This window comes from Crassostrea angulata, chromosome 8 (assembly GCF_025612915.1).
Source record: "Crassostrea angulata isolate pt1a10 chromosome 8, ASM2561291v2, whole genome shotgun sequence".
In the NCBI taxonomy this organism is placed as follows: Eukaryota; Metazoa; Mollusca; class Bivalvia; order Ostreida; family Ostreidae; genus Magallana; species Magallana angulata.
The window spans coordinates 48,132,170-48,150,302 of record NC_069118.1 but is presented as its reverse complement, the minus strand read 5'-3'; the positions used below and the strand labels follow the sequence as shown (position 1 = coordinate 48,150,302).

Below are 18,133 nucleotides of genomic sequence, written 5' to 3'. Positions count from 1 at the left end.
CACATGTAATATTGTAGGTCACAGGAGTTAACTTAGAGTTTCACAGTTGCCATGGATACCAGAGATAGCAATGTGTTACTTCCAAGAGAGAGTGCCAAATTGATCGCTAATAACAGTAAGGATGTTAAGATACATCCTGAAGGTGTAAAAAAAATTGCCAATCATGTATGTATACTAACTACTAGTATTTATAACTGTACATGAAAGCATGTGTTTTCTAGATCATCTGTCTTGAATTCTGGCCCTGCCGTCACAAAAATTTTCAAAACAAAAAAACTCGGTCCTCAACTAGAATTCTTATAATTTATGAAAAGTGCATTAATTTGAGGTCAACTCAGACTTGAAGCTGAGTATTGACTTGAGGAAAGTTGGTGACGGTTGGGCCTGGTAACTTATTGTTTAATTCCATGATCAAGAAAACCTGTTTACAGTGCATACATGTATATGTATCACATCTTATGGTTGTTCTGGTTTTTCGTCTACAAAGCAACAAACTACAACAAAAAACCAGAGCACAGTTGTGTTGTCATCGTTGGAACCCACAGGTTTTCTATCCACTATGCTGTTGAAAGCAGTGTAACGGATAGAAAACCTGTGGGTTCCGACAATGTTGTGTTGTACAGTCAAATAGGAATTGATATATTAGTTGTCAACCAAATTTTTTAACAGACAGCGTACATGTTAGCAAGTCTATCATTTATCTGAAGTTTGCAAGGCTTTTGATTTGTATTTGTACATGTACCTTACTGCAACGTGTAAGATACAATGTACAACCATAAAATGATATGATACATATACGAAAATGTACTGTAAAAAAGAGCTGAGTAAGGAATCTGACTTTAATCGGATATAAACATGTAATTTAATTTTGCCAAATGAAAGCTTTAAGATTTTTAAAATCATTATCAATACGGAACTTTCGAGTTACGGATCCGCTCCGAGTTTTATCGCTCCACTTACGTAATTGTAGGGCATAGTTCACTTCCGCATTCCTGAGCAACGTATAAACAGAAAACATGGAAGACTTCAATGTGTATCAAGTACCGGCTTTAAAACACTACTTAAGTAAAAAAGGTATTACAACATCGATTTACAGAAAATTTCACTTGATAAGACTTTGTGAATTGGCTAGGGAAATCAACTTAGAGGATCAAGACACAGATGATGATTACATAAACATGGACATTCGTCGTAGAACTGTCGGAGACCGGACTTTACCAAGCGTTAGCGAGGTACACTTTTATTTCAAAATGCATTGTTATTTCTATGAAATAAATTAATAGATATTAATTTAACCAGATATATTATATGCTTAACTAAGAGAGAGAGAGAGAGATGTCAACGTAGTTTATTTGATTTGTCACAATCATCATCGTATAATGTAATAATTTATTTAATGAGATTATCCAAAACACTGTATCTTATTTGGAATATTTTATCTTACAGGTAAAATCATCTGACTGGAGTGGAGATTTAAAGCTGATGCCTGATATATACACTGCAGATGTTTTTGTATATCTCATCAATATTGGTTGGGATCAAAATCGGCTCCATTCCTATAGAACAGATAAGGGTTATCTGTTATATCAGAACAGCCATATCGACAGTGTTCGAGTGTTTCCTATTGACTCGGATTACACTTATATTCGTTGCAGCACCACCCCAGAAACCCGTCAATCAGAAGACCCCTATATGACATGGCTCCTAGTGAAATCCGATGGCCGTATCCTATCTGGTGGCTGCTCCTGTGTTGCGTAAGTCTAGCAGTGTGCTTTATTAACTATCAATATAATGTTGATTCCATAATTATAATGGGAGAGTCAGACAATAATAACATTCTACATTTTGTCTTTGTAGTGATGATGGTTCCTGCAAGCACTGCACAGCCCTTGCATTTGCACTTGCAGCTTTTAGCGATCGCCATAAAGACAGGCATACAGAGGTTGGGACCGATGTGCAGTGTGAGTGGGATAAGCCCCGGAGGGAGAGCAAGCCTTGTCGTGTGAAGGAAATTTGCACCTCACACAGGACAGTACCAGAGATGCCCAGCAAGGCGGACTATCAACCGTGCCCTACACTTACCACTGAGAGTAACAGAGAAGTTGAGAAAGAGCTGTTTAGGATGTGTCGAGGTACAGGTGCTCTTCTCTTACAGACTCTGGACCCTCCTTCAGATGAGGACGAAGATCTCCAAGAAAACCCTCCTGACATGATAGATGCTGTAACTCATACAAGTCAGAGTGGCGAGCCATTGATTGACTATCTGAAAAATGTGTTCAATTCTGATGTTTTCCAGGACGTTGAGCAGATGACCTGTGGTCAGACTGAAAATGAACTGTGGTTTAAGTACAGATATGGTAGGATTACATCTTCATTGTTTTCAAAAGTATGTCACTTTAGAGGGAAGAGTCATGATAATTATATCACTCGTGAAATACTTAATGATAAATCTAATGCTTTAAACACCAATGCAATAATGTATGGAAGGCAGAATGAAATTATAGCTAAACAATTGTTTTTTGACATGTATTCTCATGACCATGTGAATGCCAAAATGAAACCTTGTGGTTTAAATATATCTGTAGATCATCCATTTTTAGGTGCATCACCAGATGCATATTTGTATTGCAAATGTTGTGGGAAAGGTTTGGTGGAGGTAAAATGTTCATATTCACACAGAAATGAGACACCATATGATGTTGCTAGTGACCCTAATTATCATTTATACAGAGACACTAATGATGTTGTCAAGCTCAGGGTAGATTCTCCATGGTATGTTCAAATTCAAGGACAGCTTGGGGTATGTAAAGCTAGATGGTGTGACTTTGTGTTTTACACAGACATGGGATTTATAAGTGATAGGATTTATTATGATGAATGTTTTTTTAATGATATTGTGAACAAGTGCAGCAGCTTTTTTGATAAACATGTTCACCCTGCACTGCTTGCTAAAATCTAGAACAAGTTTTGTAGTCTGTTATGTATTATACCAGTCTTAAGATTTTGATTTGAGGCAACACAGCATATGATTTTTTTCTTCATTGTTTTGTGATGTTTCTGACATGTCCTATGCTATCTTATGACATCAGATAGCAATATTAAACCACACTCTGATAACAGCCTGTTGTTGACTTTTTTTGTAAATAGAAAAAAAATATATATAAACAGTTTTGAAATGATAATATATATTTGGTATACATGGTATATTGCTAAATCACTTTAACAACAGTAACACAAAATATGTAAAATAACAATGATATAAGTCTCTTCCATGTAACACAAACAATCAACAGAACAAATTGACAAATATTAATTTAGCATTGAACATGTTAATATTTTACAAGCGGTTTTGACAAATTGCATAAAAAGGCAGCAACAACAAGAATCTGGTTTGCAATTGGCTTTAAATTGATTGGTAGAATCCCAGATAAAAGTTTATATGATTTTAAACGTTGTATAGCACGTTCCACATGAATTCGTAATTTAGCTATCTGTCTTGTCCGCTGAATCTCACCAGAATTCAATCGCTTTCCTTTTCCCCACTTACATTTATGTGTAAATGGTGGAATGACCAACTTAGCCCTTCGTTCCAGTAGGTAATCTCTGATGATGAAACCACGATCTGCCATCACCTCATCTCCAGCAGTTATCAAATCCAGGAAACCACTATTGGCTGTAATGTACCTGTCAGACACATTGCCACCCCACAATTCAGACACAAAAGAGAATGCACCTGTGGGTGTTATTCCAACAAGGCTTTTAAATGTATTATGTCCCTTGTAATTGCTGTAGGTTTGGCTTTGAGCAGTAGGTGTCCTTGGCTTTTGAATGAATATCTCGGTACAGTCTATGATAATTCTAGTCCTAGGGAATGTCTGTTTGAAAGACCTTGGCATATGTTTCTTGATGCTTTGTAGTGATGGCCATTTCAGATGAGGTTTGAAAACTTGGGACATGTAGTTAATCCATGTACACACAACTTGTGACACTCTTGTCTCAGACACACCAAATAAATCACCAATCAAAAAGGCAGGAACAGAGAGTCTTAGTCGAAGAAGTGTTAATAAAAACTCATGGAACTTTGTCAACTTCCGCTTTGGGCCTGGTTTTCTGGCTTCAGATGTTTCGTAATTCATGTTTGATGTACTGTTTTTTCCTGACCAGTATTTGAGTTTGGTGCATACTTTATCAAGTATAGCTGTAAGATAAGGGTTAAGATATATAACAAATATATATATATAAATTAAATCACAAGTATCAAGAGTTCATACATAGATATATGATTGTATTAATAAAAAAAGTGAAAAAAATGTTTGTTTCTATATCTTAATTATACAATCATATCACCTACATAATTAATATGTACATTTTAAACAAATGTATATTTCCAAATAGCTTACCGAATATTCCGAAGAGCATAGTAATACTAGGTATTCCTAAGTATTTTCTGACTGCTGAATCAGACCGCGTAATTCTGTTTACAAACTGCTCCCTGAGAATACAGGGGTGTGCAATTACAAAATTTGGCCACTAGCCCAGGGGCTAGTGGGAGTACCAAAGTTACTAGCCCAAGATTCAAAGTTACTAGTCAGACTATCTCGGACATGTCGACATTTCATTTTATAAAAAAAAACCCTGTATGATACTAGTTAGGCGAGAGAAATTAAATTTTTAGTTTTACGGATCCGCCGACCCAATTTTTCCGATTTTGTAAAAAAAAAAATAATGAAAAAAAATTCGTATCTTCGGAAATTTTTCCGGAATTTTCAAGTTTGACCGATCTTGGTTTTAAAATTACTATATTTGATTTGAAATCTGCAAAACGTTTGACAAAGGGAGCTTTTAAAATCAAGTGTAAGCGTCTCTATAACATGGAGTATTTAAGATGGAGGTCAGCCATGCATGGTTTGGCTTAAAAGTTTTTATGAAAAGCAAAGAAAATGTTATCCTGAACAAGTTTTAAGGTTAATACCAATGATCTTGAAACAAACACAAAGTACACAGTGGATAGTGGACAAATTAAACTTAATATTATAAGTTCAAGCAAATAATATGTAATTTTGATTAATAAAAGTTTGCCCACTTTTTTTTTTTTTTTTTTTTATTTTCCCTCCTCCGACCCAAATTTTTTACAACAAAATCCGTAAAACTAAAAATTAAATTTCTCTCGCCTTAGTATATAATTATTAATATACGAAATATTTATTACTTGCATGTTTCTGTGGTAGACTAGTTCAAAAATATTCAACTTAATTGGTTTGGGTACCGTTTATATAATAAAAACCAAACATAACATTGTGAATGTGAACAGACTCTATAAAATCACTGCAACTATCTATGTGTGCATGCATTTTATCCTGTTTAATTTCCATTTACAAAATACAACTATGCAATTAATTACGTAATGGTAAATTTTAATCAAAAATAATGGAAAATGCACAAATAATAATATGCAAAATATGAAAATTTTTTTAATTCACCAAGCAGGTCACTTTAAAATGTGTTTATGAGAATAGTTAGTGCAGAAATTTATAATATCTCTGTAATGCATCTCTCTCTCTCTCTCTCTCTCTGTAAAAAAAATTATATTTAAAAAAGCCAATGAATACATATTACAGAAAAAGAAATCATTTTACAGTGATGTCACTTGAAACAGCTGCACAGGTAACTACGGAAGCTATGTGCAGTGAGGCGTGACTATCTCGTCTAGCCACTGGTCAGGTCAACACTGTGGTAAAACTTCAAAGTGTGTGACTTACAGCAGAGTGTTTTTTCTCAGAAGAATGTAGCACGAGAAAAAAATGCTTAAGAAATTTTTAGGCTATCATGACTTAAAAGGAGCAGATATTATGCCTCTGTGTAACAATGACGATACACTTTTCCTACCAGGACACTGCAAATTTACTGGCATATTTTGCCAACTCTGGTTATGATTTACTAGCCCGACGGGCTACCACAGTTAATGTTTTTGCTAGCCCGACCTCTAAAATCGGTAGCCCCGGGCGTCGGGCGATGGTAATTGCACACCCCTGGAATATGGTCTGTCTCTTTGGTCATTGTCTCCATATGGTGTATGTCGTCCATGGTAAGATCTGTCTGCACAGCAGACTCCACAAAATCTTCACTGCATCTAGACTCGATAGACCGTTTGCAGTAAATATGGTCAGAGTCTGTAATTTTCATACAAATAATACAATATATATATACACACACACACACACACAAAGAAAATATATATAATATACAAAGAATAAGTCCAATGCTCAAACAACTTTTATTTAAAAGAGGTAAAATTTTGTAGTCTAGCTGCATTTTATTGTTATATATACCCATGAAATAATTTAGAAAAATATTCATAATATCCAATGATATTGTATACAAGCTTGTACTTACTGTTATTTCCATGAGCGTTTATGAGGTCCATAGTCTCAGGGCAAGGTACCTCTAAACAGTTTTCAATGGACTTGGAAGACTGATCAGTATCTACAACACACTCGTGTGCTACAGGGAGAGGTATATGTATAGCTCCATTCCCCTCATACAAAATTGTGATATCCTTCATCTGCAAATTATGCATTGTAATTTAACTAAACATCATATTTGAATGTACATGTATATGCAAATATATTTTTTAAATATAAACATTGTTGCATGTACTAAATAGTGTTACCTATCATGCAAGATTATTTAGTCACAATAACTGATTAATTATATTCATACATGTATGTATGCTTTCATCATGTTAAAGGCATACCGGTATATCAATAGCTATAAAATTGTCACGATGATAATATAGGTATAAAGCACCTTGTTTATATTTATATAGGTGACACTTATATATAGTAGGTCCACAATTTTTTTTTTACGAATTAACACATCTGTGAAATTCAAACAAGTTATATTTACCGCAATTCGTTCTGTTGAATGAGAATTCTGACTGACTGACACAGAATCTGTGGATGTAGAACTCTCTGCACTTTGACGTTTTGCAATAGAAGTTGATTTTCTGACATTTTTCGGATTTTTAAAATTGTTTCGAGGAAACAATGTTGGTACAGGGTTGTTTTCAGTGGGACAACCATCTACAAAATGTAGAGAACAGACCGAGTGGTATCGTTTAGGAGAATAGTTTTCGTCTCGAAAAACTTGTTGAAGCCATTGCCGTCGTAGTTTAGGTTGACGCTTTGGTCCTGGATACGGATGAAACTGTATACCTTGCATCCACGGATATATGTCTAAATTGGCCTTCTTTCTCCCATCCGAAGCACAACCTGGCACAGAACACCAGTAATGACTGGGATTGTCCGCGCTCTTCCTCTTTTTTGGACTAGGCATCGTTTCGTCTGCTATATAGATGTTGTTGCGATGTAAACAATTTGCCCTACAATTCCGCAATATCACGTGATCGAAGTGTATAAAAGTCGACCGGAAACCGTCGTTCCGGGGTATCTCGAAAGTTCCGTATTGGCAATCTTGGAGATGAAGTGTATCTGAACAACTTATCTTAATTTATTTAATAATTATTAATCTTATTGCATTATGGTATAGTAATGGAAACCATGCATGCAGCCTAACACTGACTGTCATTGAATTCTTTTATTTGAAAGTACTGAAGTGTATTTTTATTTGTTGGATCAGATGTATGAATGTGCAAAGAAGAACACATACAATCTACAATCCTGGCGAACAGAGCATGAATTAAATCCCCAAAGTCAAGACGAGTCAGCCCTTGATTGGTGAGTTTAAGGTCAGACGACATTTTCCTCGAGCATCTTTTTTGTATCTCCTTGCAAAAAAGAGTTTCATTCTTTTGGCCTTAAATTGTGATACATTTTTGTTTTGTTTTATATATATTTCCTTTCTACACAGGGTATTTGTGGCTGACACTCTAAACTTCTCCTTCTGGTCTGATGACGAATCACAAAAGTATCGCATCAAGTTTAACGGCAAAGAATACACCGGATATTGGTCATGGTGTGCCGCCCTCAACAGAGCTTTGAAGGTCAGAGGCCATAGGTCAAGGTCAATGTTACAGTGTCCACATTCAGATTCATGCAAGTATAATAATCATCATAATTATGATATTTTTTATCCTTTTTTATTAAGAAATTAATGTAGAACAGTCCCAGCTTGTTATCGCAAACTCTACTGAATCTAACAATTTAAGTTTTAAGTCATCTAAAAAATCAAAACAATGTTACTACATGTATATAGGGAAATGGTTTTCAATATACATGTATATTGGTATTCAAGATTTCTGAAATGCAGCGGTTTACTCTAAGAAGAGAGTTTTTTTAGCTCACCTGAACCGAAGGTTCAAGTGAGCTTTTCTGATCACCTGTTGTCCGTCGTCCGTCCGTCCGTCCGTCCGTCTGTCCGTCCGTCTGTAAACTTTTCACATTTTTGACTTCTTCTCTAGAACCGCTGAGCCAAATTTAACCAAACTTGGTACAAAGCATCCTTATGAGAAGGGGATTCTAAATTGTTAAAATAAAGGTCACAACCCTTTTTAAAAGGGAGATAATTGCGAAACTGCGAAAATTGGGTGGGTGTCTTAAAAAATCTTCTTCTTAAGAACCACTACACCAGATATGCCAATATTTACACCAAAGCTTGTATATATAGTGAAGATTCTAAATTGTAAAAATCGCGATCCCGGGGTCAATACTGGGGTCCCAAGAGGGGTTCAAAGTTGATTAAAAACGACAAATTTAACATAGAAATATATGGGGGAAAATGTTTTTAGCTCACCTGAGCTGAAAGCTCAAGTGAGCTATTCTGATCACATTTTGTCCGTCGTCCGTCTGTCCGTCTGTCCGTCCGTCCGTCTGTCCGTCCGTCTGTAAACTTTTTACATTTTGAACTTCTTCTCTAAAACCGTTTATCCAATTTCAACCAAATTTGGCACAAAGCATCCTTATGGGAGGGCGAATATAAATTGCAGAAATAAAAGTCCGATCTGTATTCAAAGCGGAGAAAACCTTGAAACTGTAGAAAAAGGGGGGTGCATTTTTAAAAATCTTCTTCTCAAGAACTAATTAGTTCAATTCAACGTAGTTTAGCATAAATTATCCTTATGGGAAGGAAAATATAAATTGCAAAGATTAAGTGCTAATTCTGATTCAAATCTGAGTTATTACGAAAATTATAATAAAGGAAAGGCGTGTTTCAATCAGTTTAATAGCTTCGGGTTCGGCATACGGAAAAATGGGTAGGCAAGACTTCTGAGCAAAACAAAAGATTAGCAGTTATAGATCTCGTAAAATTTGATCAAGGCATTTTACTACTACACAAATTTACATTGTATTAATTTCTACTTCTTTAACGCAATGGTTGGATTAATTAATAAAGGTGTAAAATAACATGATATAATCCGACATTTTTAAGTCCGACTTAACATATATGTAATTGGCGGGTAGATAGCGTCTTTTTTTTCCCGCCACAATTCAGCGAACGAACTCAAGATGTCAGCATCGAAAAAGTTGAAGCTAGAAGAGGATAAAACAACTGTATCGGGTTTCGTCCAAAACGTTTCTCCCATTCGCACGAGTAGGACGAATTCTCGGTACTTCAATGCAGTCGTTCAAACCAAAAGAAATGAGTTTAACAGAATCGCCTGTTTATATATTTAATTCAGGTTGAAAGATATAACAACGTTTTATCGAGCACGTGGTTTGCTATTTATAGTTTGTTCACTAAGGGTGGTTTACGCGTAGTAATACTGGTTAGACCAGTTATTAGGGCATGACTGGTATGCTTTGTGATTTTAAGTTATTCGAGCTCAAGACTTAGCGCTGTTTACACGCTTTGCAATGTCGGACTCTGATAGCGGTTTGTTGGGCGGGGACACCGACAAGAGTTCGTCAACTCCAGCCGCCGATATAACGGACACTTTCAACCTATTTAAGTGTTACTTGGATTCTTCGCTAAACTCGTTCAAGAAGGAGCTTTTGGACAGCCAAGAAGACAATTCTCCAGCAGGGTGGGCCACAGTTCATCAATATTAGCACAACGACATCGCCTCTGATTCGGACGATGACAAAAAACTACGACAGGCAGAAAACAGAGCTTTGCGTGCTATTAAAGAGAAGAAGAGGTTCCAGCCATACAAACCACGCCCTTCCGGCTACAGCGCTCCTCAGCCTGCTACTGGCAGTATTCCTTCCGCTGCTGCTGGAAGTCAACAGCAGCTTTTTCGTGGCTTCGGGAAACGCCGTGAACCATCTTCCTACGACATCTGTTTCCACTGCAAGTCAGTCGGGCACTGGAGGAAACACTGTCCCCTGTTCAGCGCCGCCAATCAGTCAAGCGGTTCGGGATCAGTTAGTAAATGATAAGTATGACGATTTTGATTTCATGGCTTATGAAAGTTTCTGTAATTTGAAAGAAAATGATATCATATCTGAACATCAAATCTATTTGAAAAATTTAGAAAGCTTTAGAGATTCTAAAGGTGTAAAGCATCGGTTAAGAAATGCAGTACAATTTTGGAAGAGTATAAATGCATCTGACTTCATTATCAGTACTATTAGCACTGGCTATGTAATTCCATTTATTATGCCACCAAAAGAAATGTACATGAAAAATAATAAGTCTGCAATACTCAATGCTGAATTTTTTTCTGACACTGTTTCAGAATTGTTACTTTCAAGTTGTATTATACAAGTTCCTTTCATACCTGTTGTGGTAAATCCGCTAAGTGTAGCAATGAACAGTTCTGGTAAGAAGAGGTTAATCCTTGATCTGAGTGTTTTGAACAAGTTTGTAAGAAGAGACAAAGTGAAAGTTGAAGACTGGAAAATAGCATTGCAATATTTTCAAAAAGGGTTTCATATGTTTAAATTTGACCTTAAGTCTGGTTATCATCATATAGATATTTGCTCAGCACAACAAACTTTTTTGGGTTTTTCTTGGAATAATTTATTTTATGTATTTACAGTTTTGCCTTTCGGTCTTTCTTCGGCACCTTACATTTTTACAAAGTGTTTACGACCAATGGTGAGATACTGGAGGCAGTCGGGTGTCAACATTGTGTTGTATTTAGACGATGGCCTGGGATTGGCTGAATCATACGAGAAAGGGGTATCTGATAGCCTTTTCGTTAAAGATTCCTTAGAAAAGGCTGGGTTTTTGGTAAATTTGGAAAAGTCTATTTTTGAACCTTGTCAAATGTTAGAATGGCTAGGAATGATATGGAACACTAACGTGTTTTGTTTGTCTATTCCAGAGAGATGTATACAAGATTGTAAGAGCACTTTAGCAGATTTGTTTCATAGATTACCAAAAATTACTGCAAGACAATTGGCTCAGTTTACAGGCAAGGTTATTTCTATGGGACCAGTGATCGGTAACATTAGTAGACTTATGACAAGAAAGTGTTATGAAATTATCGAGTCCCGATTTGCATGGGATAGTTTGATTAGATTTGATAGTTCACATGAGTTTTTGCAAGAACTTTCGTTCTGGTCGAAGAATTTGGACATGTATAACTGTCGTTTTATGAAAGATTGTTCTAAATCAATTGCTATTTTATGCACAGATGCTAGTTCAGTAGCTGCAGGAGCTGTATGTCAATTATCAGGTACACACAAGTACTTTCACAGTAATTTTTCAGAAGTAGAGAGTGCACAAAGTTCCACCTGGCGAGAACTTAAGGCAATTCAGCTTGCTTTATTTTCGTACAAAGAAAACCTTAGTGGGAAGTCTGTGAAAATATTGACTGACAGTAAAAATTGTGTTTCAATTGTCCAAAGTGGTAGCACGAAAAATGATTTACATGTAATTGCTCTTTCTATTTTTCATTTGTGTTTGCAGAGAAAAATTGTGTTAGATATTGCATGGATTCCCAGAGAAATGAATGAAACGGCAGATTATTTAAGTAAATTAGTGGATTACGATGATTGGTCTGTATCTGATGAATTTTTTGAATTTATGAATAATATGTGGGGCCCTTATACAGTGGACAGATTTGCAAATTATCTTAATAAGAAATTACCTAGATTTAACTCTTTGTTCTGGAATCCTGGTACTGATGCAGTTGATTGTTTTTCTCAAGATTGGAGTTCAGATAATAATTGGCTAGTGCCACCTATTCATTTAGTCATGAGAAGTTTAAGGCATCTTATGTATTGCAGATCACGAGGTACTTTGATCGTTCCTTATTGGCCATCGGCGCCCTTTTGGTCTATGATTTTTGGACCGGATATGACATATAGAAGTTATGTAACAGATGTTATTCAGTTTAACGATGTAAGAGGTATTTTGTGCAGAGGCACGTCTAAGAACTGTATATTTGGGACTGAAAAATTTCATGGTTCTTTATTGGCTGTTAAACTTTGTTCTGTATGAGCAGATTTGAACATGGTCCTAGAACTGTTGTACTGAGTGACGTGGTTAGATGCTTGAATTGTGCATTTGTATGTATCTGTTGTATATATTTTATGCTATTGCAGAATGACGACTGATGAGATGATATTGTGTAAAACACGGTCCTAAGAGCATTAGGCATTAGTGACATGGTCTTGGAATTTGTTTTTGACATGGTCCCTGTTATGGACAGAGCGACATGGTCAAATTTGAAATAAAATAATGTGAGGGACTAACAAATGTTTCCGTGTTTACATTTTTCAGATGTTTTCCAAACAGGAAGATGGGCCTCAATTCAGACATCGGGGGAAAATTTGGCGGACCTGAAGTTCTTCTGTGAAAAATCCAAATCTGAAAGTACTTTTCGTAAATATCGGTATGCCTTTAATTCATGGATAAAGTGGTGTTATTCGCAAAGTCCTAAAGTGCAACACTTCCCTGCTTCTGATTTCAACGTTTCCATATATTTGATTAATTTATCAAAACAATTTAACTCTGTTGCAAAAGTTAATGAAGCCTTTTATGCCATTTCTTGGGCTCATGAAATTTCAGGAACACAAAATCCTTGTCATTCATCATTAGTCGTTTCAGTTTTGGAGGGAGCTCGCCGCTTAAGTGCTAAACCTGTTACCAAGAAAGAACCAATAACTTCTGAAATTTTACAGCAAATAGTGAATCGTTACGGGACCGGAAGTAGCAGTTTACCAGACATTCGAATTTCATGTATGTGTCTATTAAGTTATGCAGCTTTTTTACGTTTTTCAGAACTGGTCAACTTAAAACGCTCTGACATTACATTTTATGAGGACCATCTTTCTTTGTATATCTCTAAGAGTAAAACAGATAAATATAAGACTGGGAGTAATGTAATAGTTTCTAAAACAAATAATGTTACTTGTCCGTATGGTATGTTACAATTGTATTTGAAAATTGCTGACATTGCTTCGGATTCTGATTGTTTTATTTTCAGGGCGTTATCATTTTGTAAAAAATCTGGTAAATATAAATTAAGAAATTCTGGACCATTGTCTTATAGTAGAGCAAGGGAATTATTACTTAATGCTTTGGAAAGTGTTGGTGTGGATAAGTCCAAATTTGGTCTTCACAGTTTAAGGTCAGGGGGCGCTACTGCGGCTGCTAATGCTGGTGTGAGTGACAGACTGTTTAAGAAGCACGGCAGGTGGCGCTCTGACAACGCAAAAGACGGTTATGTTCATGAAAATGTAAAATCATTGATGTCTGTGTCTCAGTCATTGAATATTTGAATGTGTTCAATAATAAATATAACTTACAGTTTTTCTTTTCCCCTTTCTTTGTTACGTTCGAAATGCGCTAGTCTTGGAGCACTTACCCATAATCAGTGTTGTTATGACTGAATAAGGTTGTAAATATTTTATGTTCGTTTGAGATAGTTCGAATTAGAACATTAATATATTTAATTCAGGTTGAAAGATATAACAACGTTTTATCGAGCACGTGGTTTGCTATTTATAGTTTGTTCACTAAGGGTGGTTTACGCGTAGTAATACTGGTTAGACCAGTTATTAGGGCATGACTGGTATGCTTTGTGATTTTAAGTTATTCGAGCTCAAGACTTAGCGCTGTTTACACGCTTTGCACCCACCCGCCCACCCACTTATACATAATCATTCATGTATTGGGTTTGATTGCACAAAATATTAATAAAATGCATAATGCTATAATATTTCTGTTGCAGATAATGAGTTTTGTCCCAAGAATTCGACATATATTAACGCGGTATCTATGTATTTTATTGAATAAATGCGCTAGTCTTGGAGCACTTGCCCATAATCAGTGTTGTTATGACTGAATAAGGTTGTAAATATTTTATGTTCGTTTGAGATAGTTCGAATTAGAACATAACGATGTTTCAAAACACTCAGTACTTACGGATGCTAGTCGAGCACAAACCCCCCTTAAATTGTCGGATGTACAACTAGTACCGAGCAGGATTGACTCTTCAAAATCTGAAGTTTTGTTAAACTACAAAACCAAGATAGAAGTGTGTAGAACTCTGGACTTTAACTACAAAAAATCTCCAGACGACGATGACAAGACGGGTGAAAAAGTCAAAACCCTTGCAGAAGTCCAAGCCACCCCGGAACACAACAAGGTATTTATCGGATAAAACGAAGATAATCGCCCCCATATTAGCTAGTATTTTATAAAAATTTTAAAAAGTGCTTGTATTTATCATAGTTATCACGCGCGGATTCAGTTTTATTTTCAGGGGGAAAGGGGGGGGGGGAGGGGTTCCGAGGGTTGAATTATAGACTTTTAGGCCCCAACAAAGACGTTTAGGACCCAAGATGTTTAGGACCCAAGCTGTCTAGACACCAATTTCAAAATGTTTCGGCACCTATTTGAATTATGTATCTCTTAAGCAGTTTTAAGAAAATAAATGCATTTTTGTTAAATTTGGAGAAAATGAATTATATAAAAATTGCGATGTCAGAGCTGAGATTCATGACTAGAACACAAAATTAAAGTTATATGAGGGTATGCATTTTAATTAGTATTCATATTTGATAATTGGTTTGTTGTCCATTATTGGAATTATACAAAGTTTGAATATTTAAAAAACAATCTTTTATCATTGGTTATCTTCAACCGTCTACTTGAACACAAGTGATTTATGTAATCATTCCAGCAGAAAGATATCTCGACAATTATAAAACTTCGCTGTTATAATTATGCTTATTCTAAAGGTGGGTCGCGGGTTTACCCCATAAAAAATCTCACGAAAAAACATACCCTGAAAATTTGTCATGATGTATATATGCTTCCAATCTGCATTTCCAACTTACGATTCTTATATGAAAACTAAGACTTGGTATGAATTACTACTTTAGTATTTACACTATAGACCTAAATCAAATTACTTTATTATAACTAAGAGCATTTGACGTTAAAAATGTAAAGCGGGACACCTTGAGATGTCTCCTTTATGATGTCATAAACAAATGCGCCAAAAAGAGCCATTCGAGTTGTCTAAATTGTGTACAGAATTTGATGACGAAAGCAAACCCGCGACCTACCTTAACTATAGATGCAGGTGATGAATATATTTCTCAGGGATATTTTTTAGAATATTCATGAAATTTATTTAACAGGCATGCAAAGCAAGTACACCTTAGATTCATGTTTGAGTTAATTAATTATTTTAAGTGGAAAAACCCATACATGTGTAGAATATGTGATATTTATAACAGATTTAGATAAATTATTGCTTAAAATTGCTTAAAGAACACTAGCCTCTTCATAATTTACTTCTCAAGAGTGGTGTGAAACACCCATTGTAGTACAGCTTTGGACCCCCTACCCCCTTCTACATCCATGCATAATTATAGTTGAAAGAAGCATGTTTGAAAATCATATATGTTACCTTAAATTTGTAATGTTTAAAACTGCATGGTCCATTTTTTTTTTTATCTACTACAGTATCAAATAATATTTCATACAAAATAATTTTTGCCTATTTACATGTACACCAGCAAAATTATTAAAATTAAAAATATTTAGAATAGTTAAAAATAATTTCATTATGGCAAATGCCCAAATACAAAGAAACAAAAACAAACCAAATGTATCATGCGAATTGGAATTGTATGGATTTGTCCCCTAAATGTTTGCATTTATTCATGTTTTGCCTTAATTGTAAACAAAACATATTTTTAGAAATAATAGTAAACAAAATGTGCACACTGGTTTATTTTTTATTTGCCAAAACATTATGATCTCTATTAAACGACATATATCAAATCCATATTAAAATCTTAAAAGTTTTTAGTGTAGAGCAAAAATCATTATATGCAATAGAATTTGTTTGATAATATGTTATATATTATTATACTTCAATGTTAAATTCTGATATTTAATTAATTTAAATGTAGTTGAGAATCTGTTCCGTTACCCCCAGCAACACACTTGGCGAAGAGTAACAGTATATAAATAGGGCCTGTTTGGGAGGGTAACAGTTGAAATTGACTCCCCGAGAAAACCGTTGTCAAGCGATGTGAAGCGGAGTTTGACACTGGTTTTCGAGGGGAGTCAATTTCAACTGTTATCCTCCCAAACAGGCACTATTTATTTTATTATACTGAATGTCTTCATTTTAGAGAAATTTTTACCGGTTTTATATACAAAGGATGTGAATTCTACTGCAAATCGTACGCGCAATATTTACGCGCATGTAACAATTCATTGTGTTACCTGTTGCCAAGTGTGTTGCTAACGCTGAGGGTAATAGAACGGATTATTAATTGCGTCTAAACCAATCAAATTTCAGTATTTAACATGTAAGTGTAACAAAACGAATTGTTACATACTATAAATAAATAAATAGTGCCTGTTTAGGAAAATAAGAGTTGAAATTGACAACCCTCGAAACACACACACACACTGTGTACAAGTCAAAATATTTGGTAGACAAACTTTTTATACCAAGTTAAAATACTAGACTTGTGTCATTCTCAGAATGTTAAAAGATTTTTTTCTTTAGAATGTTATGTCATCTGCGTTTGTTTCCTTAGGTTGCTGTAGAGGTCAGAGTCTTGTCAGTGTCTCAACAAACGGTACAAGTAGTGAGGGAATCGCCCATAAAACGCCAAGAAATTACAGTTGCTGATTCTACCGCTGCAATGAAGCTCACCATTTGGGAAGATTTGGTATCCAAACTGGAAGTTGACAAAAGCTACAAGATCCTTCACTTATCCACAAGACTCTTCCAAAATGCAAAATCAATTACCTCTACAAAACAGACGACCATTTCACAGATTCCTGACATCATCAACTGTGCGCCAGCGATAGACTCTGATGTAATCACAAAGGAAGGCAAAATCACCCAAGCAGGACTTACACTTAGTTACCTGTGCGACAATTGTAAATCAAAAGTTGATTTCAGTAATCAAAAGTTTGTCAGATGCCAGTCTTGCAAACTAAAAATGACCAAAGAGTCACTGCACAGGTCCATCAGCGGAACCTTGTGTTTCTCGTCTGGATATGAAAAATACAAACTCACTATTTTTTCTTCAGTCTTGTTAACATTAGCAACGACAAACAATCTAGATTCAGATGACAGTGAGGTACTTGAAGAATATTTGCTGTCAAATTCGTTCAAAATCTCTTTCTCGCAAGACAACAAAACTGTGTTAGACATCAAACTTTTCGTTCCAAACACGTGAATCAAAATGCTCATTTTGTTTTGCACAGTTTAGCTAGAACTTTTGCATTTTGATATTAATCATGTTACTTTTAACTTTACTTTGTTGTCCATATTTGTTCAACATCTTCATACATGCTCTAAAATTTGTTCAAGATGTTATTCGAACGGGACAACAGAACTTTGTTTTGCATACTATTGCTTAAACTGGATTTTAGTATTGTTCATGTTAAATTATGACATAACTTTGTTGTTCCTTATCTATCCAACAACTTCATATTTGTTGTGAAATTCACTCAATTTATCATTTACACAGGACAGCAAAACTGTTGGACATCAAACTATTAATATAGAATCTGTAACTCAAATTGCTTTATTTGTTTTCATAATATTACTAGAACTGTCCATTTTGGTATTATTCATGTGAAATTGTTTTTAAATTTCTTTTTTTCCCCTTATATGTACGGCAATTATTTTTATGTTTCATAACTCATAACCCAGATAGCATGACTACGTTGGGCCAACGTTGGTAATTGGTTGTACCGTTGGTCGATGGTTGGCGTTGGGCACACAATGTTGGCCCAA

General features: G+C 35.3%; 6 protein-coding genes across 9 annotated transcripts in view; 4 read left to right on the top strand and 2 right to left on the bottom strand.

The window, feature by feature from the left end:
- Window positions 1–18,133, top strand: part of LOC128158850 (queuosine salvage protein-like) — a 67,682-nt gene that overhangs the window by 33,532 nt on the left and 16,017 nt on the right. The window contains exons 3-5 of one of the 2 annotated variants that reach the window (XM_052821822.1): window positions 18–165; window positions 7,639–7,736; window positions 7,870–8,002. In XM_052821822.1, coding sequence (XP_052677782.1) covers window positions 52–165; window positions 7,639–7,736; window positions 7,870–8,002 — 345 coding nt within the window. In that variant the 5' untranslated portion in view covers window positions 18–51. The remainder of the gene's footprint in view (window positions 1–17; window positions 166–7,638; window positions 7,737–7,869; window positions 8,003–18,133) is intronic. The other variant, XM_052821823.1, reaches the window with a different exon arrangement.
- On the top strand, window positions 915–3,119 carry LOC128158843 (uncharacterized). Its single transcript, XM_052821811.1, has 3 exons — window positions 915–1,232; window positions 1,447–1,754; window positions 1,858–3,119. Exons 1-3 carry the CDS (start codon window positions 1,017–1,019, stop codon window positions 2,957–2,959), a joined length of 1,626 nt encoding a protein of 541 aa, XP_052677771.1. The 5' UTR covers window positions 915–1,016; the 3' UTR covers window positions 2,960–3,119.
- LOC128158856 (uncharacterized) lies at window positions 3,164–4,495 on the bottom strand. Its single transcript, XM_052821830.1, has 2 exons — window positions 4,401–4,495; window positions 3,164–4,198 (listed from the first exon to the last, which is right to left on the bottom strand). The coding sequence occupies exons 1-2, from the start codon at window positions 4,417–4,419 to the stop codon at window positions 3,330–3,332; spliced, it is 888 nt and encodes a 295-aa protein (XP_052677790.1). The 5' UTR covers window positions 4,420–4,495; the 3' UTR covers window positions 3,164–3,329.
- LOC128158858 (THAP domain-containing protein 11-like) lies at window positions 5,179–7,461 on the bottom strand. The gene is made up of 3 exons (XM_052821833.1): window positions 6,907–7,461; window positions 6,394–6,562; window positions 5,179–6,170 (listed from the first exon to the last, which is right to left on the bottom strand). Exons 1-3 carry the CDS (start codon window positions 7,333–7,335, stop codon window positions 5,938–5,940), a joined length of 831 nt encoding a protein of 276 aa, XP_052677793.1. The 5' UTR covers window positions 7,336–7,461; the 3' UTR covers window positions 5,179–5,937.
- Window positions 9,334–18,027, top strand: LOC128158876 (uncharacterized). Its single transcript, XM_052821849.1, has 3 exons — window positions 9,334–9,622; window positions 14,251–14,500; window positions 16,920–18,027. Exons 1-3 carry the CDS (start codon window positions 9,465–9,467, stop codon window positions 17,568–17,570), a joined length of 1,059 nt encoding a protein of 352 aa, XP_052677809.1. The 5' UTR covers window positions 9,334–9,464; the 3' UTR covers window positions 17,571–18,027.
- Window positions 9,872–13,662, top strand: LOC128158851 (uncharacterized). Of its 3 annotated transcripts, none has more exons than XM_052821824.1 (2): window positions 9,872–10,337; window positions 12,631–13,662. In XM_052821824.1, exons 1-2 carry the CDS (start codon window positions 10,331–10,333, stop codon window positions 13,629–13,631), a joined length of 1,008 nt encoding a protein of 335 aa, XP_052677784.1. In that variant the 5' UTR covers window positions 9,872–10,330; the 3' UTR covers window positions 13,632–13,662. The 3 variants fall into 3 exon arrangements, 1 of the variants encoding a protein (XP_052677784.1); XR_008240051.1 differs by lacking the exon at window positions 9,872–10,337 and adding an exon at window positions 11,234–11,347; XR_008240050.1 differs by lacking the exon at window positions 9,872–10,337 and adding an exon at window positions 11,354–11,581.